Source organism: Macaca nemestrina, chromosome 11, assembly GCF_043159975.1.
Source record: "Macaca nemestrina isolate mMacNem1 chromosome 11, mMacNem.hap1, whole genome shotgun sequence".
Lineage (NCBI taxonomy): Eukaryota > Metazoa > Chordata > Mammalia > Primates > Cercopithecidae > Macaca > Macaca nemestrina.
In genome coordinates this window covers 108,083,784-108,108,016 of record NC_092135.1, presented here as the reverse complement: position 1 = coordinate 108,108,016, position 24,233 = coordinate 108,083,784, and the positions used below count along the sequence as shown (strand labels likewise).

The following is a 24,233-nucleotide window of genomic DNA, read 5'->3' as shown; positions in this document are numbered from 1 at the left end:
AGGCTGGTGGATTGCTTGAGGTCAGGAATTTGAGACCAACTTGGGTAACATGTCAAAACCCCGTCTTTACAAAGAAATACAAAAATAGCCAGGCATGGTGGTATGCACCTGCAGTTCCAGCTACTCAGGAGACTGAGATGGGAATATCACTTGAGCCCAGGAGGTTGAGGTTGCAGTGAGCCAAGATCGCGCCACTGCACTCCATCCTGGGTGACAGAGTGAGACCCTGAATCAAAAAAAAAAAAAAAAAAAAAAAAAAACTATACAAATGACCAAGACACAGCTGAGAAAGTGCTCAACATCACTAATCATCAGGGAAATACCCATTAGAACTACAGTGAGATACCATCTCCACCTATTAAAATGGGTATTACAAGAAAGACAAAGAATAACAAATGTTGGAGAGGATACAGATAAAAGGAAACTCTTGTACACTGTGGGAATGTAAATAAGCACAGATATTACAGAAAATGGTAAGGAGGTTTCTCTGGAAATTTAAAATAGAATTACCATATGACCCAATAATCCTACTTCTGAGTATATATCAAAAGGAAATTAAATCAGTATGTTGAATTGACACCTGCACTCTCATGTTGATACTCATTTACAGTGGCCAAAGTATGCAGTCAAACTGTGACCACTGACAGATGAATAGATAAGGAAAATGTAGTGTGTGTAGGTGTGGATGTCAGGAGGAATAAGTTCTGGAGATTGTCAGCATGGTGACTGTAGTTAATAATAACATACTGTATTGAGTCCCTGACTTATGATGGCTCAACTTACAATTTTTCAACTTTAAGTTGAGTTTATTGAGACATAATTGAATGCATTTCTTTTCTTTTTGTTTTGTTTTGAGATGGAGTCTTGCTTTGTCACCCAGGCTGGAGTCCAGTGGTACGATCTTGGCTCCCTGCAACCTCTACCTCCCAGGTTCAAGCAATTCTTCTGCCTCAGCCTCCCCAGTAGCTGGGATTACAGGCACCTGCCACCACACCTGGCTAGTTTTTATATTTTTAGTAGAGATGGGGTTTTGCCATGTTCTCCAGGCTGGTCTTGAACTCCTGACCTTAGGTGATCCACCTGCCTTGGCCTCCCAAAGTGCTGGGATTACAGGCATTAGCCACTGCGCCTGACCAATTCAATGCATTTTGACTTACGATATTTTCTATGTTCTTACCATAAAAAATGTTAAATGTTCCTACCATAGAAAAATTATATGAGGCAATGGATATGTTAATTAGCATGGTTTAATCTTATACAATGTGTACATATAGGACAGCATCATGTTAATATATAAATATGTACACCATAAATATGTAATATTTTTGTCATTTGAATCTTAATAAAGCTAAAAATGATTTTTAAAAAGCATGAATCCCAATGTTAAGCTTCCTTAGACAAATCTAAATACTACAAATATTGTTTGTTTCTAAAAGTTTTTTATAGAATTCATATTAACTTTTTAAAATGCTTCTATCTTTTATTTTAGATTTATGGCATACGTATGCAGGCTTGTTACATGTATATATTCCATGATACTGAAGTTTGGGGTCTGATTGATCCCATCGTCCAGGTAGTGAGCATAATACACAAGTTAGCTTTTCAACCCTTACCCACCCCACTTCCTCTCCCCTCCATTAGTCCCCAGTGTCTATTGTTGCCATATTTATGTCTATGTTTAATATTTAGCCCCCACTTATAAGTGAGAACATGCAGTATTTGGTTTTCTGTTACTGTGATTAGCACTGTTTTTAAAAATAAATTTTCATAGTTGTAAAAAAAAAAAAATCACAACTCATGAAAATGTGTACTTTCGATGTAACATGCTTCTTGGATTCCAAAATGCACCTTTTTATCACATTTTAATGTTTCTAATAGTGAGATATACCTTATACAGTTATGTACAATTTCTTTTTTTGAGTCAGAGTCTTGCTGTGTTGCCCAGGGTGGAGTGCAGTGGTACAATCATGACTCACTGCAGCCTCAACCTCCTGGACTCAAGGGATTTTCTCAACTCAGCCTCCCTAGTATCTGGGACTACAGGTATGCACCACCATGCCTGGCTAATTTTTCTATTTTTTGTAGAGGCAGGTTTTTGCTGTGCTGCTTAGTCTAGTCTCAAACTCCTTAGCTCAAATGATCTGCTTGCCTCAGCCTACCGAAGTGCTGGTATTACAGGCGTGAGCCACTGTGCCTGGCCAGATGTATACAATTAATATTATATTATTTTCCCACTTCAGGGAATTATGTTATGAAATTGATGGTATTTAAAATTTATGTCATCTTTAGCACTGAGGAAATGCAATATTCCAAATTTATGCATGTAAGCATCAGGATCATTTAAAATAGCATATTGCATAATATTAAGATTGTCAGAAATATTTTTCATTTAATGTCTAGTGATATTTTAAAAATGTAATTCGTTCTGTTACAGCATTTTAAAATGTAAATTTGTGTGTATATTTGGCATTTAGGAGAATGATGTCAATGTAATGTAGATTTTTACACACTTTGTGTGTATATCCACAATGTGGGTTGTTTCCAGATTACTTCAAACATGTTAGTGTTTTGAAATGATGAAGATCAAGCTTTTCTCAACTAAAGAGGAATTCTTAGCAGTATCTGAAGGTCTAAACAAAATGCTAAAAATCCTGTAGAAATATCTTCCTGTAGCTCAATAAGTTGCTGGTTTATTGGCTATACATTTTTCTGTGTTTATGAAGCTTTAAAGATATTTTGCTTGTGTTAAAAAGAAATTGATTAATGAAAAATGCTGTCTCTAGAAAATATTTTTAATTTTTGTTAAACTGGTTTCTATTAGAACTAATGTCTTCAAGGATGCACATCAAAAAAAGAAGCATGAGACCCGGAATATGAAGCTTTAAATGTGGGCTGCTTTATTTTAGGTACAAATGCCAGTGGAAACTTTCAATTTTTATAATAATCATTATTGTTTTGTTAGGGCTCAGATTTAAAAGTTCCTTAGGTATTGTGTGGTCTGCCACTAATGATCTTCACAATAAGTCTAGCTGTTTTTATTTTGCAGAATATGAGGTTATACAGAAGGGCGTATATTGTGTTAGAGTAGGAATGCCTGTACTTGATTCTGGCTTGGTGGTAGTCGTCTTTTTGATTAATAAAGGTAGTTTTAATTTTTATCCTGTTTCTTTTCAAGGCCCATTATAGTGTTTGGCAGGCCCATCGCTAGCTCATTTGTGTGCATTAGGAAAATATTTTCCTTCCACTGAGCAGATGTAGATTTGCAATGGCAGGGTTTGGAGTACAAAACTCTTGTTGGATTTTACTTGCCCCTTCATCCAGGCCCATGTACAGTTTAGTTTGAAAACACTACATGGTTGCCTGGCTTCCTGAACAAAAGTGACACATGCACATACATACACATAATGCTCATTGAACAGTGAAATTGTTTCTTTAGCAAATAAATGTTTTGATTAGTTTAACATTTATTTACAGTATTTCCTTTTAAAAAATATGTCCTTATTTGTCAATGTTTGTTGTTACACAAAGATTTTACAAACATATTTAAGACTATTTTACAGGCTATAACTTTCAAAATTCTTTCCATACAAGAGAAGAGGTTTGGTAGCGATAGAGTGCATAAATATTTCCCAATCTCTCCTTTTTTTTCTTTTTTTCTTTGGGGGGTGGGAGGATAGCTAATAAGAGAACAAGACTAAATTTGCCCATCCCTTGCATGAATTATTTTTAATTAATACTGAAAATTTCAGTTTAGGCAGTTGACACTAGGTTCTGCCAGAGTTCTAGGCAGAATTGCGTAAGATCTCAAGATGTGTTTACTCCATTTATTCTTCCTTTTTGGAACCCTTTTTAAGTTCCAATCTCAGATAGTCCTTGGACATCCTCAATTGTACCTTTTAATGTGGTTTATTTTCATGCCAGAATTCCTAGAGGTCACAACTGTATAGTTATTTTTTTGTTTCTGTTTGTTGTTTACTTCATGAATGTGTGCATATGTGTGTCTATATTGTGTGTGTACAACTTGATAGAGTATGTAAGTTATTAACATATGTCAATAAGGCTCATCTTAAAGACAATGAACATTTTAAATGCGAGCTTGTTAACCCAAATGATCCTAATAGTATGAAATATTTTTGAGGGAGGAATATGTTATTTAAGGTATATGTTAAGCCGTTATAACAAGGAGAACTCAATATAAATATACATAATTTATTTTTCTCTCATTTAACTGTCAAGAATTAGATACACTTTACAGGATTTAGCAGAGACCTTTTGGCTTTGCTGTTCCTTAGGATGCTGCCCTTGCCTGCATTGTTGAGAGTCACTGGTACTTCATTTCATTTCCATATTCAGTCATTTTTAATGGCAAACCCAATCATTGATAATGGCCAGACCTAGAAGTTGTGCACATAATTTTGGCTCACATTCTATTTTCAAGGACTTTGTTGTATAGTCAGACCTAACTGCAAGTAAGGCTGGGAAAAATAAGGTCTCTAAGCTGAGCTGCTGAGGGCTCAGCTGAAACCCAAGGAACTCTATTATCCAAAAAGTATAGGAGGATGGACATTAGGGGAAAAAAAGAAGTCTATTCAGTTTGCCTCTTTGGCTACCCAAATGTCCATGTACCTCTTTCTCGTTCATAAAACATACCATCTTCTTAAGGATGATAACCCAAAGTCACATTCATTGGGTAAAGTCCTCTGTATCAGGTTTGTATGTGGTTCATCTTGATGTGGTAACCAATGAACTAATAAACAAGTTTCCTAATTTTCTTGACCTCTTGCTTGTATGATGGTATAGGAACAAGGAAAATTCCCACTGGAAAAAAAAAGAATGGGTCATATATGATAGTTCCTATTCCTTACAATAATACACTTCTTGCTCTGGCAGTGGAGTAAGGTCTTGCTAGGACCTTAATTTTGCTTTCTGAGATAAGCTCCCTTGTCTTTTGTCTTTCATTGTCCCTGACCTTGCTCTTTGGGAATTACTCTTTGTCCATGATTCTTTGTGACTGTGTCTAACATGGGTGTTAGTGTACTCTTATTGGAGACACCACTGCATTTTCACCCTGCTTTCTCTTGGTGCGGATTTGGTTCCCAGGGACAGTCTCTGTTAGGCCTGTGGTGGTATTTTGCTAGTCGAGTTCCCTCCGAAATGTAGGTTTCCATTCTCTTTTCTTCCTGTCAGTTATATGTGAAAATATCACAGCCAAAGATCTCATTTGGTCATAGTTGTTAAACCTACACACTTATTAATTTACTAGTTATATTCCTCGGACTATCCACCTCTCCCTCAATTTGATAACTGCCTTAGTGTAATGGCTACCCTACACATGCTCTAACAAAGCTTTAAAGTAAGCTGAAGTTTAAGAAGTTGAACAGCAAGTAATATAATAACCTGTCAGAACAGAATTGATCACTCTTTAAGGAAGACCACAAAATCCACACATTCAACAACATAATATTCATAGTACCATTAATATGTATATTTATATAAAACCTACTAGATGTGTGTATGTGCATATGTGTGTATTCAACTATTAGGCATGCAAAGAAGCAGAGAAAAATCATTAATGGAAACTGACCTGGAAATGATAGTGATCATGAAATTAGTAGGCAAAGAGCTTAAAATATCTATTGTAAATATGCTCAAGGACTTAAGAGGAAAATGTGAACATAATGAAATAAATCGAACATATAAAGAACCATTGAACTTTCAAAAGCTAAAAATATCTGAAATGAAAACGACTTCAGCTAACAAGAGAATAGACATTCAGAAGAAGTGGTTAATAAAAATCACTGCTGACTTCTCACTAGAAGGTATGTAAGCCAGAAAAATGGAATGATATATTTAAAGTGCTGAAAGGTGGGGAAAAAAATCAGTCTAAAATTCTCTGCCCAGTGAAATATTTTAAAAAACAGACACAAAATGACATTTCCAGATAAGTAAAAATAGAAGTTGTCAGTATACCTGCACTAAAGAAATTTTAAAAGATCTTCAGGCTGAAGGAAAATCATACTGGGTAAAAACTGAGATTTACATAAAGGAAAAAAGAAATGTTAAGAAACGGTAAATATGTGGGTCTGAAATATGTAGATTTTAAATCACACATTTCCACATAACTCGTGAATGAAGAAGTCATAAGAAACTTAAAATGTTTTGAACTGAATAATACTAGAAACATGACATATCAGAATTTGAGGGATGCAGGTACTAAATTACTGAAGTAGTGCTGTATGGCTGTACATGTTTATATTAGGAAAGGAGAATAGTGTAGTCTGTGGTCTAAGTCTCCTACTTAAGAAACAATAAAAATAATACTAAATTAAACCCAAAGCAAATAGAAGGAAAAGATGATAAAGTTTGGATATTCACAGATTATAAAACATAAAAACAATGGAGAGAATTACAAACTGCTAGCAAATTATTTAGGAAAATACTAACAGCAGGAAGAAGGAAAAATATCACTATAGGTATTCCGGCATTGTAGAATAATTGGGGAATACAAACCATTCTCTGTATTCCCAGGCTCTTTATCTGTGTATCAAGTAACTATGAATGGAAATAGTCAAGAAAAATATAAAATAATACAATAAAAAATAAGAATTAAAAAGAGTATAACAATTGTTTGTATTAGGTGTTATAAGCAATATTTACATTGTATTAGATATAAGCAATCTAGAAATCAAAGTATACAATAGAGTATATGTAGCTTATGTGCACATGCACGTCATTTTATATAAGGGACTTGACCATTTCCACAGATTTTGGTATCCTCAGGGGATCGTGGAACCAATTCTCCATGGATACTAAGGGATCACTGTATAATGAACAACTACATGCCAATAAATTCAACAATTTAAGCTACATAGGCTAATCGACCAAACTGACACAATGAGAAATAGAAAACCTGAAAAACCTGTTAAAAAGAAAAATTAATAATTATAAACTTTCCCACATAGAAAACTTGTGACCCAGATGGCTTCACTGATTAATTTTTTTGAAACTCAAGGAATAAATCATTCCAGTCCTACATAAACTCCTTCAGAAAATCAAGGAGGAAGGAATACTTCTCATTTTATGAGGGTAGCATTAGCTTGATTCCAAAACCAAATATGACAAGAAAACAGCAGATCCATATCTTCTTTGACTATAGATGCAAAGAGAAATCCTAAATGAAGTAGCAAATAGGGTCTAGCAAACTGTAAAAATTCATCATGACCAAATGAGTTCATACCAGGAGGTCAAAACAAAGATGTAAGTTTGTGATGCCGACAAGTAATTAGTACCAAGAGAAATTACATTCAAAACCACTTAAGTTTAAATAGCTTGTACTTATTTCTTTTAGCAAGCTTAAGTGGTGGCTGAAAGCAAGCAAGGATGGGAATTGAAGTCATAATGCTACCTTTCTGGGGAATGAGTGATCTCTCACTGACCAGTTGGTCTCCACTCACCAATGTCTTTGATCTTTACTAGAGGGACCCCACATTATGGTCAGCATGTGGTGGTCTGTGATCAGTTTTGCATACTCTAGAAAGATTCAGGGAGTCAATGGCAGACCAGGCTTTTATATGCTAACTGGGGAGTTGGGACACTCTGAATATGCTGGTGCATTAGTTATATGCTAATTGGTTACACTGTAAGTTATGTAAACCATTAACATTGATTATATAAGTTGTTTACATAAAATGTTTGACTTTGGGGTATAACATGTTGATCTTGTTTGAGCAAGTTAGCCATATATTTATCTGTAACATCTTAATTATTAACAATCTTACTTTTTTTAGAAAAACATGTTTTCTAGGAGGGAAACATTTTTACCACTTATAAGCATAGCAAACATGTTTTATTCCTCCTATTAAAATGTAGGATAAGTTACCCTCTACAGAAAATTTATTTCAGGCCGGGCTTGCTGGCTCATGCCTGTAATCCAAGCGCTTTGGGGGCCGAGGCGGGTAGATCACTTGAGGACAGGAGTTGAAGCTCAGCTTAGCCAATGTAGTGAAACCCTGTGCCTACTAAAAATACAAACAATTAGCTGGGTGTGGTGGTACATGCCTGTAATCTCAGCTACTCAGGAGGCTGAGGCACAAGAATCACTTGAACCTGGGAGGTGGAGGTTGCAGTGAGGAGAGATCGCACCACTATACTCCAGCCTGGGCGACAGACCAAAACTCTGTCTCAAAAAAAAAAGAAAATTTATTTCATATATCACAAAGCGTCCGATGTAATTTGGTTTACTTAATCTGGTATTGCTATTTTTCTATATGAGTATAATTTAGTGTAGTATATGAACATAACAATGATTTTTATAATCCTAACTTGAGTATCAGAATATCTTTACCAGAAGTACAATAATATGAGTTCTATGACATTTTTTTCTGTTATATTTCATTATTCACTAATCATCAATATTATAGCCAAACCAAATTGCATATTATAGGGGAATTTTCCTACTGGAGCAATACTTAATGTTTAAGATCATCTTTGATTGCCCTATGCTTACTTCTAGGCCATACTTCTGCAAGTCCTATCAACTTTAAAATGAACCTTGAATCTGTCCTTTTATCTACATATCTTTGTCTCCCCTCCCCTTCCCAGTCAAAGCCATTTTTATATTCAGTGTTTTATATTCACTATATTTAGTGTTACAAATTAGCGTCCTAATCTCAGTGGTTTCACACAGCAGAGGTGTACTGCGGCTTACATAAAGTCCAGTGTGATCTAGGCTATTCTCCTCCTCCATTTTGTAGCTATATTATCTGCAGTCGTGGTTTTGAAGATCCTCAGGTGACCTGGAAATGACAATGTCACTTTTGCTTACAGCCCATTTGGTCAGAACTAGTCAAATGGCTCCAACGTAAATGCATAAGCCTGGGAAGTGTAGGGTGGCACGTGAAATATTTGGAGATCACAATGATCTGTACCACACCCAGATTATTATAGGTAACATCTTAGTTGTTTTCTTTACTTTCTTTCATTTCCTACTACAGTGCTTTCTCCACCTAGTAGCCAAAGTTCTTGGAAAAAAAAAAACTACCTCCTTGCCAGTAGTTTCCACTTTGTTTTAAAATCCAAACATTTTATCCTCACCTGTGCAAAATACTACATGCTAGGGCACTTGCCTTCTCTGATTTCATGATTGGCATTTAGTGTTGCTAACTGTTATCTATGAATAGTGTATTTTGAATAGGCATTTTATTTTGTCCACAGTTATGAAAATGTGATTTTTAAGTGTCAAATTTATGAAACCACAGTAATGACTATAAACAATACATAATAATACCAAGAGAAATCGTCAATCATATGGTGTCTTTAATCACATTGTATGCAATTAGAATCCTTAAAAACAGCAGCCTTTCAGAAACATTGATATAATGTAAGATCCTGTTATAGTGAATGAATTCTATATAGCAAAGCCATAATAATTGTGTTCTGTTTATCTGACAGCAAATGATCTCTTAGAATAAATATTTTCTCCGATTAAAGATTATTTGAAAGATATTCCATTATGGTCCAGTGCATTTTAAAAAATTAATAAACTATTTTTTAGAGCAGTTTTAGGTTCACAGCAAAACTGAGTGGGAAATACAAAGAGTTCCCACATATTCCCTGTTCCCACATACTACAAACGCACAACCTTTCCCACTGTTAATATCCCACACCAGAGTGGTGTATTTGTTACAATTGATGAACCTACATTAACACGTCATTGTCACCCAGAGGTCATTATTTACATTAGTCTTCACTCTTGGTGTTCTACAGTCAGTGGGTTTTGACAATAAATGAATTTTTAGATAAGTTTTTTATAAAGTTTATATGTTGTCATTAAGTCATTGTTGCCCTACAGTTATATCTTCATTTTCTGTCAGTTTTTTTTTTTTTTTGTGGCAATCTGCATCTCCTAATTAAATATCACACACATATACCACCCATAATCCCCAATAATTTTTCTCTAGCTGTAGTGCTCTTGCCAAATGACAGAGGTACTAGGAGAAGCTAGGAATCAACCCTTATTTTTAAATATGCATGAAAGAAAGGCTTTATATAAATTCTTTGTGATCTCTAGGTTGTGAATCCTAGGAATCAGATTTTTAATGAACTGTTTATCTTAACAAATATTTTAAGGTCTATATATTTGGTATGCTTATTTGAAATGTAGCAGAGCATTTATATTTTTTATAATTTTTGATGGTTTTAAAAAAATGATTTAAGTAGTTAGCTAATAATGATGCCTATTTTAGCAAATAAAAATTACTTATAGTAAAATTGAATATGCTGCAGTTTATTACATGGACTTAGATTTAGCACCATTCAAATGGATTGTCTGGTACTTGACATCTACTTACATGTAAGTTTTATGTAACAGTTTTTACATGGTGTTTGCATTGTCATTCACGTTTCCTTTTCTTTGCTGATTTATCCCTGTTTAAGACCTTCTGCATTGATAAAGAATTGAGTAGCAGAGGAATTATCCTACTACAGGGTATGTAATATTTAATGAAAATGGGTATTTGTGGGGTGGAAAGGTAAGAAAATTAAATCTTTTTCTTTGATAAGAAGTCAATCTGCCATTCTGTCTTCCTGTAATTACATGTTGTAGAAAGGAAATTTGCTTTTATTATGGGAGTTAAGGAATTATTAAGCAGTGTCTGTGAAACTTGATTGCTTTTGTACTTTGAGTAACAGCGTTTGTTTTGTTCACAGTAACTGTAGTACTGAATGGAAGTGGCTTGTAGACAGAGCACGAGTTGGCAGCCGATGGACTTGGCTTCAAGCCCAGATTTCAGACCTAGAATGCAAAATCCAACAACTAACAGACATTCACAGGCAAATTCGTGCCTCCAAGGTATTGTCTGTCTATGTTCTTCTACTTTTGTTGAAAATTGTTAATGTTTTCATTCCTTCTCATTTCATCACAAAAATAATTGTTACAAGGTTTTATAAGAATGTAGCCAGTTTATGTCAAAATGTTTGGTATATTAGTTATTATAAATTGAAGCTATCTTTGTAATGGCTTTTTGTATTTAAGATCATTTTATCATACTTTTTGAGCAATTCAGAACTTCCTTATTGGATTCCAGTTAATGTAAGTGATAAACTTGTTTTCAAATTTCTAAATCATAAAATACATATAACAAAAACCTTACCATCTTAACCATTTTTTAGTGTATAGTTGTGTTATTAAATACATTCGTAATGTTATTCATGTGTCACTATCCATCTCCATAACTCTTTTTACCTTTTAGAACTGAAGCTCTGTACCCATTAAATAATAACTACCCACTTTCCTCTCTCCTCAACCCCTGGCAACTATGTCTGTCTCTTATGATTTTGACTATTTTAAGTACCTCATATAAGCAGAATCATAACAGTTTTTGTTTGTGGCTAGCTTATTTCACTAGCATAATGTTCTCAAGTTTCATAAATATTGTAGCATATATTAGAATTTCTTTCCTTTTTTAGATTAATAATTTATTGTATGTATATACCACATTTTTCTTATTCAGTCATCCGTTGATGGACACTTGCGTTGCTTCCAGTTTTTAGCTATTGTGAGTATGCTGTGAACATGGATATTAAAATATCTCTTTGAGATGCTGTTTTCAATTCTTTGGGGTAAACACCCACAAGTGGAATTGCTGGATCATATGGTAACTCTATTTTTAATTTTTTTGTGAATCTACCATACTGTTTTTCACAGTGGCTATACCAGTTAACATTTCCACCAGCAGTACACAAGGTTCAAATTTCTCCAGATTCTTGCTAACATTTATTTTCTGTTTATTTTATAGTAACCATCCTAATGAGTGTGAGATGGTATCTCATTTTACTTTTGATTTGCATTTGCCTAATGATTAGTGATGTTGAACATCATTTCATGTGTTACTGGCTTGGCTTTTGGATATCTTCTTTGGAGAAGTACTTATTCAAGTCCTTTGCCCATTTTTGAATGGGGTTGCTTGCTTGTTTATTTTCTTGTTGCGTTTTAATTCTATATGTATTGTGGATATTAATTTCTTATCAGATATATGATTTATAAATATTTTTGCTATTCTGTGTGTTGCTTTTCTTTTTTGAGGCAGAGTCTTGTTCTGTCACCCAGGATGGAGTACAGTAGTGTGATCACTGCTCACTGCAGCCTTGACCTCCCAGGCTCAAGCAATCCTTCCACCTCAGACTCCCAAGTAGCTGAGACTAGAGGCTCGTGTCACCATGACTGGCTAAGTTTTTGATTTTTTGTAGAGATGGGATCTCCCTCTGTTGCCCAGGCTGGTCTTGAACTCTAGACTCAAATGATCCCCGAACCTCGGCCTCTCAAAAAGTGCTGGTATAACAAATGTGAGCTCCTGTGCTCAGCCTTGTTCATTGCATTTTTACCCTGTTGATATTATCTTTTCCTGCCCAAATTTTCAAAAATTTTCTGAAGTCCCATTTGTCTACTTTTTCTTTTATTACCCGTGCCTTTGATGTCATATCTAAGAAATCATTGCTAAATCTAATGTCATGAAGCACTTACCCTATATTTCTTCTTAGGGTTTTATAGTTTTAGGTTTTACATTGAGGCCTTTGATCCGTTTTGTGTTAATTTTTGTGTATGGTGTTAGGTAAGGGTCCAGTTTCATTTGTTTTCATTCAGATATTCAGGTTTACCTGGTTGAAAAGACTGTTTTTCCATTGAATGGCCTTGGATTGGAACCTTTGTCAAAAAACATTTGACCATATATGTTAGGATTTTTTTCCGGGTTGTCTATTCTATCCCATTGGGATATAGGTCTGTCTTTATGCCAGTACCACATGGGTTTTTTTGTTTTTGGTTTTTAATTTATTTTCTTCTTTTTTTTTAAATAGAGACAGAGTTTCCCTATATTCAAGACCAGGCTGGTCTTGAACTCCTGGGTTCAAGCCATCCTCTCACCTCAGCCTCCTAAAGTACTAGGATTATAGGCATGAGCCACCATGCCTGGCCAGTATCACATTGTTTTGATTTCTGTAGTTTTGTAGTAATTTTTGAAATCAGGACATGTGAGTCTTCCAGATTTGTTATTTGTTTATATATATTTTTGAGATAGAGTCTCAGTATGTTGCCAAGGCTGGAGTGCAATGGCATGACATCAGCTCACTGCAACCTCCACCTTCCAGGCTCAAGTGATTTTCATGCCTCAGCCTCCTGAGTAGCTGGGATTACAGGCATGCACCACCATACCCAGCTAATTTTTCTGTTTTTAGTAGAGACGGGATTTCGCCATGTTGGCCAGGCTAGTCTTGAACTCCTGGCCTCAAAGTGATCTGCCTGCCTCAGCATCCCAAAGTGCTGGGATTACAGGCGTGAGCCACCGAGCCCAACTCTAGATTTGTTTTTGTTGTTGTTGTTGTTGTTGTTGTTTTTGATGTTGTGTTGGCTTTGAGGTCTCATGAGATTTTGTATGACCTTTAGGATAAGTTTTTTCTGTCTATAAAAAGAGTTGTGGAGATTTAGATAGGGATGCACTGAAACTCTAGATTGCTTTGAGTAGTTTTGACATCTTAACAACATTAAGTCTTTCAATCCATGAATGTGGGTTGTGTTTCCATTTATTTATATCTTCTTTAATTTCTTTCAGCAATGTTTTGAGGTTTGTACAAGTCTATCAACTCCTTGGTTATTTATTATATTCTGAAGTGTTTTATTATTTTTGATTCTCTTGTAAATATAATTGTTTTTGTGACTTTCTTTGCAGATTGTTCATTGTTAGTATATAGAAATGCACCTGACTTCTGTGTCATGCCACTCACTCCTGACCTGTAAGGTTTCCCATTGAAAAGTCTGCTACCAGACATATTGGAGCTCCATTGTATATTGTTTCTTTTCTTGCTACTTTTTGAATCCTTTCTTTATTCCTTCCCTTTGGGAGTTTGATTATTAAAACTACTTGAGGTAGTTTTCTTTGGATTAAATTTTCTTGGCGCCCTATAACCTTCTTGTACTTGAATATTGATATCTTACTCTAGATTTGGGAAGTTCTTTGTTATTATCCATTTGAATATATTTTCTATGCTGATCTCTTTCTCTTCCTCCTCTTTAAGGCCAGTATCTTAAGTTTGCCCTTTTGAGGGTATTTTTTGGATCTGGTAAGTGTGCTTTATTATTTTTTATTCTTTTTTCCTTTGTCTCTTCTGACGGTATATTTTCACATATTCTGTCTTCAAGCTCACTAATTTTCTTCTTTTTGGTTAATCCTGTTGTTAAGAGACTCTATCTAGTGCAGTCTTCAGAATGTCAAGTGCATTTTTCAGCTCCAGAATTTCTGCTTGTTTCTTTTCAACTGTTTCAGTTTCTTTATTAAATTTATCTGATATAGGATTCTGAATTCCTTCTCGTGTTACCTTAGATTTCATTGAGCTTTCTCAAAACAGCTATTTTCAGTTCTCTGTCTGAAAGATCACATATCCCTGTCTCTCTGGCATTGGTCTTTGGTGCCCTATTTAGTCCATTTGATGAGGCCATGTGTTCCTGGGTGTTCTTTATACTCGTAGATGTTCATCTGTGTCTGGACATTGAAAAGTTAGGTATTTATTAGTCTTTGCAGTGTACACTAATTTGTACGAGTCCTTCTTGAGAATGCTTTCCAGATATTCAAACAGGCTTGGGTGTTGTGATCTAAGTCATTGGTCACTGCAGTCATATCCCCAACTTTAGTAACGCTGCATCTTTTGTAGACTCATAGAGGTACTACCTTAGTAGTCTCGGGTAAGATCCAAAAGCATTCTCTGGATTACCAGTCAGAGACTCTTGTTCTCTTCCCTTACTTTCCCCCAGGGAAACATAGTCTCACCCTCTGTACTGAGCTGCTTGGAGCTAGGAGAGGCATGACACAAGGACCACTGGGACTGCACAGGGTCAGATCCGAAGACAGCACAGCACTGGTCTCACCTAAGGCCCACAATGACCACTACCTGGCTATCGTCTGTGTCTCCTCAAGGCCCAAAGGTTCTACCATCAGCAGGTGGCAAATCCACTCAGGCTTCTGTCCTTCCCTTAAGGGTGGCAAGTTCTCCCCAGCCCCAGGTGGGTCTAGAGATGCCATCTTGGGCCTCCACCTGGTGCTGTATTCTACTGCAGCTGAATTGACACCCAAGTCACAAGACAAAGTCCTCCCTACCCTTCCTTCCTCTTTCCTCAAGGAGAGCAGTCCCTCCCCATGGCCACCACTGCCCCAGGGCCACAGCAAGTAGTGCCTCTCTATGGCCAGTGTTTACTAAAGGCCCAAAACTTCTTCATTCAGCTTTTGGTGAATGCTGCCAGTCCTGAGTCTCTCCCTTCAGGACAGTGGGTTCCCCTCTGGACCAGGGTAGGTCCAGAAATGCTTGGTGCTTTACCCCACTGTGGCCAAGCTGGTAACCAAGCTGACTTTTAGTTCTTACAAAGATGCTCTTTTATGTGGCTAGTGTTCAATTTGGTGTTCCTATGTTGGGAGGTAGTGGGGGTACAGTTGCTGGAGTCTTCTATTCAGCCATCTTGTTCTGCCTCCCCTCTCTCATGCTATTTTTATGGCAACATTTTTATTAGAATAGATTTAGGGGTAGATATTGGTATTAACAGGTGATTGGTAGAAGGAAAGGAGAGTTTTGGAAAGTTCTTGGGCATGTGCAGTTATCGCTTCATGCTAACTCATGGGTTGCATCAAGGGGGTGTTAATACGAAACATGCAGTGGAAATTTACTACAAACTCAAGAATTTTTGCTAGTTATTGACTTCTTACTCTTTGGGTTATAGTTTGAGTTTCAGTATCTCAACAAGTTGTTTCTTTTCTTATCTGTTATCCTATAAACATAGGAATTTAGACTGGTTTTCTTAACTCTTTGTGGCATGGTTTCATAAATGTTTATAATTGTTTTATCTTGTTATACTGAGTCTTATTAATATATAATGTCCTTATCTCTTGTAACTTTTTTTAATTTAAAGTCTCTTTTGTCTGATATTGCGTATGATTTTAAAAAATCCACTTTCAACTTATTTGTGTCATTGGACTTAAGTTGAATCTCTTGTAGACAGTATAGAGTTGGATTCTGTGTTTTTATCTATTCTAATTTCTGTGTTTTAGGGAGTTTAATCCATTTACACTTAATGTAATTACTAAGAAGGATAGACTTTTGTCATTTTGCTATTTTCTATATATCTTATACCTTTTTTTGTTTTTCATTTCCTGAACTACTGTCTTCTGTTGTGTTTAGCTGATTTTTTTTGACCCTGAAATGTTTAAATTTCTTTCTTATTTCCTTTTGTATATATTTGGTAGATATTTTCTTTGTGGTTGCCCATGGGGATTATATTTAACCTCATAAAGTTATTACATTATAATTTTAATTTATTCCAGTTTAACTTTAGTAACATATAAAAACTCATTTCCTTTACAGCTTTGTTCCCACCTCTTTTGGTTATTGATGTCACAAAATTATATCCTTATACTAATGTGTCCCAAAGCATAAATTAATAATTATGTTAAATATATTAGTTTCTTAAATTATGTAGAAAACAAAATGTGGAGTTACAAACCAAAGTTACCACAAGCCTAGCTTTGGAACTAATATATATATTTTTAATGTACTAGTTATTTAAATCATGTAGACAGCAAGGAGTTACAAACTGTTGTTAACAATAATACTAGCTGTTATAATTATGCGTGTATTTAACTTCATTGAGATTTTTATTTCATCAACAGCTTTAAGTTACTATCTAGGTCTTTCATTTAACCTTGCAGGACTTCCTTAAGTATTTTCTGCAGAGTAGGTCTAGTGGTAAATGACTCCCTCAGCTTTTGTTTACTTGAGAGTGTCTTAATTTTTTTTTTACCTTTGAAGGATGATTTTCCCGAATATAATAGGATTTTGGGTTGGCCAGGATTTTTTTTGTTGTTGTTGTTATTTTGTTTTCTACTTTGAATATATTGACCTAACTGCCTTTGGACCTCCAAAGTTTATCATAAGAGGCTACTGATAGTATTATGGAGGATCCCTTGCCTGTGCTTCTCTCTTGCCGCTTTCAAGATTCTTTTTGTCATTTAATAGTTTGATTATAATGTTTCTTTGTAGTACTCTTTGGATTCACCTTATTTGGAGCTCATTCAGCTTCTGATATTTGTAATCATGTCTTTCATCATATTTGGGGAGTTTTTAGCCATAATTTCTTCAAATATTCTCTCTGCCTCTCTATTCTTTTTCTGGAACTCCTACATTTATATGTTGGGCCACTTATTAGTGTTCCACGTGTCCCTTACACTTTGCTCACTTTTCTTTAATCTGTTTTCTTTTTATGCTTTACACTTGATTATTTTTACTGTCCTGGCTTCAAGTTCATTGGTGTTTTTCCTGCCTGTTCACATTTGCCTTTGAATACCTCTAGTGAATTTTTCATTTCAGTTATTATACTTTTCAGCTCTAGAATTTCTGTTTGGTTTCCTTTCAGGTTTTCTATTTCCATACTGATGTTTGCATTTTGTTCATAACATCTTTTTCTTGACTTTTTTTACATCTTTTTTTTAGCCTTTTGAGCATCTTTAAAACAGTTGTTTTAAAGTCTTTGTCTAATAGGTCTTCCATCCTGTTTTCAGGGACAGTTTCTGTTTGTTTTTTTTTCCTTTGAATGCTCCCTTTTTTCCTGTTTCATTGTATGCTTTTTGTTTGTTTGTTTTTGAAAACTGCACATTTGAATCTAATAATGTGTTAACTCTGGAAATCAGATTCTTTCTCTTTCTGCAGGACTTTTAAAATCATTTTTGTTTATTATTTTGATTCTCTCTGTTGTTGTTGGTTGTTGGTGTAGCAAGAATAAGCCTGAAGGGTATAGTTAAAATCTCATTTTTTCTGAGCCTGCACCTTTTCTTGGAAATGCCCAGTTGCTTTCTAATTTTCCTCATTGATGCAGTTGTTTTAAAATGTCCTGCTTTTAATATCTGGCTCACAAAAGGGGAAAAGAGAAAAATGAAGAGAAGATTTATTTTTTTTAAGGGTGCTGGCCCTTTAAATCCCCAGGAAGGCCTTCAGCCAGAGGAGGAGGGAATTGCAATAAAAGGAGGGAGGTACTACAACAATGGTTGTTTGCCTCTTTGTCTGTACCTCTGTGATCAAAGGTTACAATCAGTGATCAGAACACAGATCCCTAATCTTTGCAGAGCAGAGTCCTTTTCCCCTACCCTGGCTTATGCAGGCTGTATGTAGATTGCTTCCGAAATATATGAATGGCTGCCTGCCATGGGACTAGGAGTGGGGATGGGTAGCTGCTATTGTGCTAAGAGCTAAAATTGACTGCACGTTTACTGTCCAAACCTGCCCCTTGAACTTGCAAGTCTTCAGTAAACTCCAGATTTTTGAAATAATGACATTAGACAGATTCTGCCAATGAGGTGGTGTCTAGGTGGGGAGACAGATTCCTGGTGCTTCCTGTTCCAACACATAGAAGTGATAAATATTTGTGGTGATGAATATGCTAATTACCCTGATCTGATCACTATGCATTATATGTATTGAAATATCATTATATATACCATAAATATGTACAATTATTATTTGTCAATTAAAAAATAAAGTAGAAAGAAATAAGAGACATGCATTGATAGGAGTTTTAGACATTTGGTTCTCTGGACACTTAAACTTTGTGTCTTTGTACATCTCAGAATATATTCATTTTACCCTCACTCTTAAATGGTATTTTAGTTTGGTGTTAAATTCTAGTTTGACAGTTATTTTTCTTTAGCACTTTAAAGATTTGTTTTATTGTTTTGTTTGATACTGAGGAGGAGTCTACTGTCAATGTGATTGTTTTTCTTTTTGGAGTACTGTCTTTTCTATCTGGTAACTTTTAAGATGTTCTTGTTTAGTTGATGTTCTACATCCTTACTAACAGGTATCAAAGGATTGTCTTTATGTGCTTGGTACTCAGAGTACACATTTTTAACTGTACAGTTCCCTGAATTTTGACAAATGTTTACTCTTGTAACTGTCACCATGATCATAATGTAGGACGTTTCTATAACCTTCAAAAATTTCACTCCTTCCTTTTTGCAGTCAATCTCTTTCCTTCAGGCTCTTTTCTCTGGCAACCACTAATCTGTTTTCTATTGCTATAGTTTTGCCTTTTCTAGAATTTCATATAAGTCAAATAGTAAAACATGTAATCTCTATTTTGCTCTTTCACTTAGCATAATGCTTTTGAGGTTCATCTGTGTTGCTGTATGCATAAGTAATTTTTTCTTTTTTATTGTTGAGCAGTATTCCATTGTAGGATTGTACTATATATAATTTGTTTATCTGTTTCCTAGGTCATGGGAATTTAGGTTGTTTTAGTTTTTGGCTATTATGAATAATGTTGCTGTATATATTCATGTATAAGTCTTTGTGTAGGCATGTTTTTGTTTTTTTTTTCAGAGTCCACATTTGTTTGTTTTAATTTCTTTTATATTTTTGAGACAGGGCCTTGCTCTGTTGCCCAGGTTGGTGTGCAGTGGCATGATTACGGCTCCCGCAGCCTTGACCTCCCAGGCTCAAGCGATCCTCCTGCCTCAGCTTCCTGGGTAGCTGGGACTCCAAGAATGCACCACCGCAGCTGGCTAATTTTTGTATTTTTGGTGGGGATGGGGTTTCGCCACGTTGCCCAGGCTGGTCTCGAACTCCTGGGCTCAAGCTATCCACCTGCCTCAGGCTCTTAAATTGCTGGGATTACAGGTATGAGCCACTGCAGCCAGCCCAGAGTCCATGTTTAGTCCAAGGTGTTACATCTTTCTTCAATTCTAGCATATTCTCTGCTACTATCATCCAAATAATGCATGTTTGTCAATTTTTTTCTCTTCCATTTTTGTGAAATTCTCATAGGTTGAGAGGTTCAAACAAATTTTTCATGTCTCTTAACCACTCTTTAATGTTTTAATCTCATTTGTCTCTCTGTACCACAAGGAATTCTTTATTGTCTTTTAATTTGCTAATTCTGTCTTTGACCATATTCTGCTTAGACTTTGTCCTGTATATTGGCTTTTATATTGGCTTTTACTTTGTGATAATGCTTTTTATTGATAATTTTTAATTAGGTCGTTTTCAAACCTGTTTAAAAACATGAATGAAAAGGAATAGGTTTCTAGAAATTCAAGACCTTATGAAGTTAGCAAAACTGCCTCTCTCTGCACTTTATATGATAAGAGATAGGATTGAGAAAACCTTTGAATAATAAAGGACAAAAGTGATTTGGAGCTAAAGATCAAACTAAGGATACCATTTTCTGCAAAACCTTTGAGCTGGATAAAATTACACTTAGGGCAGTGGAGGAAGATTAAGAATGTGGATTTTCCATCAGAACTTAATAGCTTATGAGACCCCCCACAAGGAGGCAGAGAAAGAGGGACAGGAGGAAGGAATATATAGGTAGGTACAGGAGTTAGAGGGTGAAAGAAATATCCTTTGAGAATGCATCAGAGAACTGTGGGTGTGATTGTCAGTACATGGAACTGCCTGAAAACAGATAGATGGGAAGCCTTCTGAGTTTCTGAGTGAGTTGTACCAAAGAAATTATAAGCTTGACCTATAAAAAGCATTTTACTGGCCAAGACTTAAACCAGTCCTTAGGATGCCAACCTTCTATGAACAAGAAGCAGGCTAAGAGCTTTGCAGTTCCTAAAGAAGTCATAAACATTTACTGATATTGCCAAGGAAGGTAATATAAAAGAAAGAAACTTTATATTTATATTTTTATTACCAATATAAATTTTAAATTTATATTACCAAGGAAGGTAATATAAAAGAAAGAAGCCGGCTGATTCAGGAGCCATAGAAAACAGTGGATGGAAAGAACCCTTTAATAGGAAGCACAAATCAGGGCCTAATTAAGCCATGCCCCTAGGGTAATGGCTTGCCATTACAATATTGGTCCAGCAGAGTGTTAACATTAATATAGACCAATAGCTGACATATATTTTTTATTCTTTACATTTCCAAGTGGGAATGTTCATTGTGGTCTGTTTTCCCAAAGAATCAATAATACAAATGAGTTCTTATGCATTCTAAATATTGCTAAATATTTATTTGTAACTTTGTTTTTGTGGGAAACAGTATTCTATATGGTCATACTGTAGACATCCTGGAGATAATCTAATATTGAAGGTTGATAGGGATAGATCTTGAAAGAAAAAGCTGAGAAGGGAAGGGATCAGAGCCCTTGAACCATGTAGTTTGCCTAGCCCCACGTCGGGGTCTGCACGTCCACAAAGATTAATAAATTTTAGGCTCTATCTATCATGAGTTTATATTCTGGTAAGGGAGATAAAACATAATCGTTTCAGTATATGTAATATATTCAGTAATACCTGTTTTTTTAAAAAAAAAATTATACTTCAAGTAGAATACATGTTTTTATAAGATATTTGGAGTGCCATAGAGAGAATACTTATGGGTAAGAGGGTCAGAGAAAACATTAAGAGAAGAAAGTGACATCTCAGTATGACTTTGGGGGATGAATAGTAATTTTTTGATGAATCAGTGGAACTAGAGAAAGGCGTTTTTTACAGGTTTGAAGGTGTGAAACAACATGATCATTTTCAGGAATGACAAAGTAGTATGGTATTTAAAGGAGCAGAAAGTATGTGTTATACGAGAAGAGGAAAAGAAGCTAGGAAGTGATGAAGTATGTTTAACACCTTGTAGGAATTAGTGGTGTGGCATCTGTAGGAAGGTAGAAGAAGGACAGACATAAAACCTTAGGCTTACTAGTTCTGTGAGATTTGAGGGAACCACATTCACTAAGTGTTTCCTGATGAAAGTTTCATGTTACATTAGTTACTTTTTCTCATTGTTCACTGTTATCTTTACAGGAGCCTTCAGTTTTTGAAAGCCTTCCCAGTCCTTTCAAGATCACCACATAATCTCTCTTCTTTGATCGGTTTCCTTAAAGGATATAATTTCACACATGTATTTTATAGCAAATAGAGTTCTAAGAATGAGTCCGGTGTAAAATAGTTTAGATATTTCCAAGAAAGTGGGTTTGCAGTTAAATTAATGAATAAGATTTGTATTTCAATCTAGACAATCTGATTCATAATCCTTTAACTTGGGAAAGGGTATTTTAATATTCTCTATTTTCTAAGCAGTACTGTATACTTCTTGGTTAAATTCTTTTAAAAGTTTCATTGCATGTTTATATAACATCTACTGGAATAAATTGTTTTAAGGAAAGCCGTCTAAACTTCCCTGTAATAATTTATATGGCCTTACCTTTTTCTTAATTCAGGATAAATGTGTATCTGGCCCTTTGTTCCCTTAATAATAGCATTATGTATATTTTATGGAAAATGCCACAAAATTATGCTATTAGAATACAATGTTTTAGTTATTTTAGTAGTTTCTCATTACATTTATTAGGAATTAAAGTATTTAGTTGTTTATTTATATGCAGCTTAGTTGAGAAGTTATTATGTAAGAAAAACATCACTTTCCTTGCTCTTACAGCTTCTTGAGTTATTGTAAGAAAAAAATTGAGAAGGATGGCCAGTACTGTCTTGAAACAGAACTTTCTGTTTAATGTATTTTAAATGTAAAAAAAAAAAAAAAAATTGTTCTCAGTTAAATTAGAGATAAAGGGAAATGAAAGAGATTGAGGGATGCTGTTCTGTAAATATCCTGTTTAAATAAGTGCTAGTTTGTGCCTTAAGTCAGAAAACACATCATTTGCCCCTTTACCATTCTTCATATGGTCTAAACTCTGCTTAAATTTTTAGAGAAGAAAGCAGTTATTAGCAACATCCTTTGGTGGTTCTTGTGACAGCTTTGTCAACATATTACAGATTCCTGTATTTCCTCTTCTCCTCGCTTCAAACTTTCTAATAAGACAACAGATTCTTCTCACACTCAGAAAAAAATTGAAATATTTTTCTTGGGAGAACACTGGCTATATCAAATGGTTTGTCTCTTAGATTTATTTTGTTAACCTGCAGTAGGGCCTTCCACATTTTAAATTGTACCTTTTGTGTGTTTCAAATTTTTTATTTAAAGTTTTACTTAAAATTAACTTTGGTGAATTTATGTGAATAATAGAGATGTTGCTGAAGTAGTTTTTTTTTCACACAGTATTTTCTCTGTGAAGACCCTGCGTTGTCAAGAGTTGTCTTCTCAGAAACAGTTGATTGGCTTTCATTTTATGCTAGAGTTTTCACTTGTTTCAGTTGTTGTAACTCATTTTTCTAAAAATATTTCATATCTTTCTTATCTATGTTGTTTTGTGTATGAGAATATCATTTTACTGATTTTAAGAACAGAAACTCTCTGCTGTGTCCCCAGAGGATTAAATATTCAACCCTTTCCTCTCCCTTCTTGGCAGTGGCGGATCAGAATGGGCCACTCTCCTCATACTCCAAGAGTTTTGTGCAGGGTAGTAGTTTATGGGGGAAGAAGCAGATTATGAAGTTGACTATGAAGGTCTCTCTGGTTGAATTCTAATTTTTTTTTTTTAAAACAGAGTCTCTGTCACCCAGGCTGGAGTGCAGTGGTGCAATCTTGGCTCACTGCAACCTCTGCCTCCTGGGTTCAAGCAATTCTTTTGCCTCAGTCTCCCAAGTAGCTGGGACCAAACGCATGTGCCATGATGCCCGGCTAATTTTTATACTTTTAGTAGAGACAGGGTTTTGCTATGTTGGCCAGGCTGGTGTTGAACTCCTGGCCTCAAGTGATCCACCTGCCTCAGCCTCCCAAAGTGCTAGGATTACAGGCGTAAACCACCACGCCCTGCCTCCCTGGTTGAATTTTAAAAATAAAGTTCTTTATTAAACTAACTATAGCAGGCTTTCTACTTACAGAAAGGTAGTATTCTAAAGGTTTGGAAATAGAACTTTGAAATTCAGAATAGAATTTTCCCATAGATGCAGATTTATAAATATGGATTATGAAATCAGACTAATGTGTACAGACTGAAATCAGACTAATCTATACAGACTGGCCCATAATATAAACTGGAATCAAACCAAAGACAATTGAAGTTAAATTGATAAGGTGGAAACTTGTGTTTCTTTTACATGCAGGTACTTATGAAGAAACCTAGTGAGAGACTTGTAGGAATTTTGAATGGATACTCTGAAGAGTTTTTCAGATTGATGATACCATATCTATTATATCTAATTTAATTTTTAAAATACCAAACGAAATAAGAACTTTTGAGCATGTTTCTTCAGATTTCTTGACAACCATATTTGTTCATTCTAAGAAAACAGTAATTGGGATCG

General features: G+C 35.2%; 1 protein-coding gene across 6 annotated transcripts in view; it reads left to right on the top strand.

Annotated features, from left to right (window-relative positions):
- The window catches only part of LOC105481132 (KAT8 regulatory NSL complex subunit 1 like), a 139,366-nt gene that overhangs the window by 32,407 nt on the left and 82,726 nt on the right, over window positions 1-24,233 (top strand). For all 6 annotated transcript variants that reach the window (XM_011740455.3, XM_011740451.3, XM_011740453.3 and 3 more), the window contains exon 3: window positions 10,708-10,849. In XM_011740455.3, the coding sequence (XP_011738757.2) occupies window positions 10,708-10,849 (142 nt within the window). The remainder of the gene's footprint in view (window positions 1-10,707; window positions 10,850-24,233) is intronic.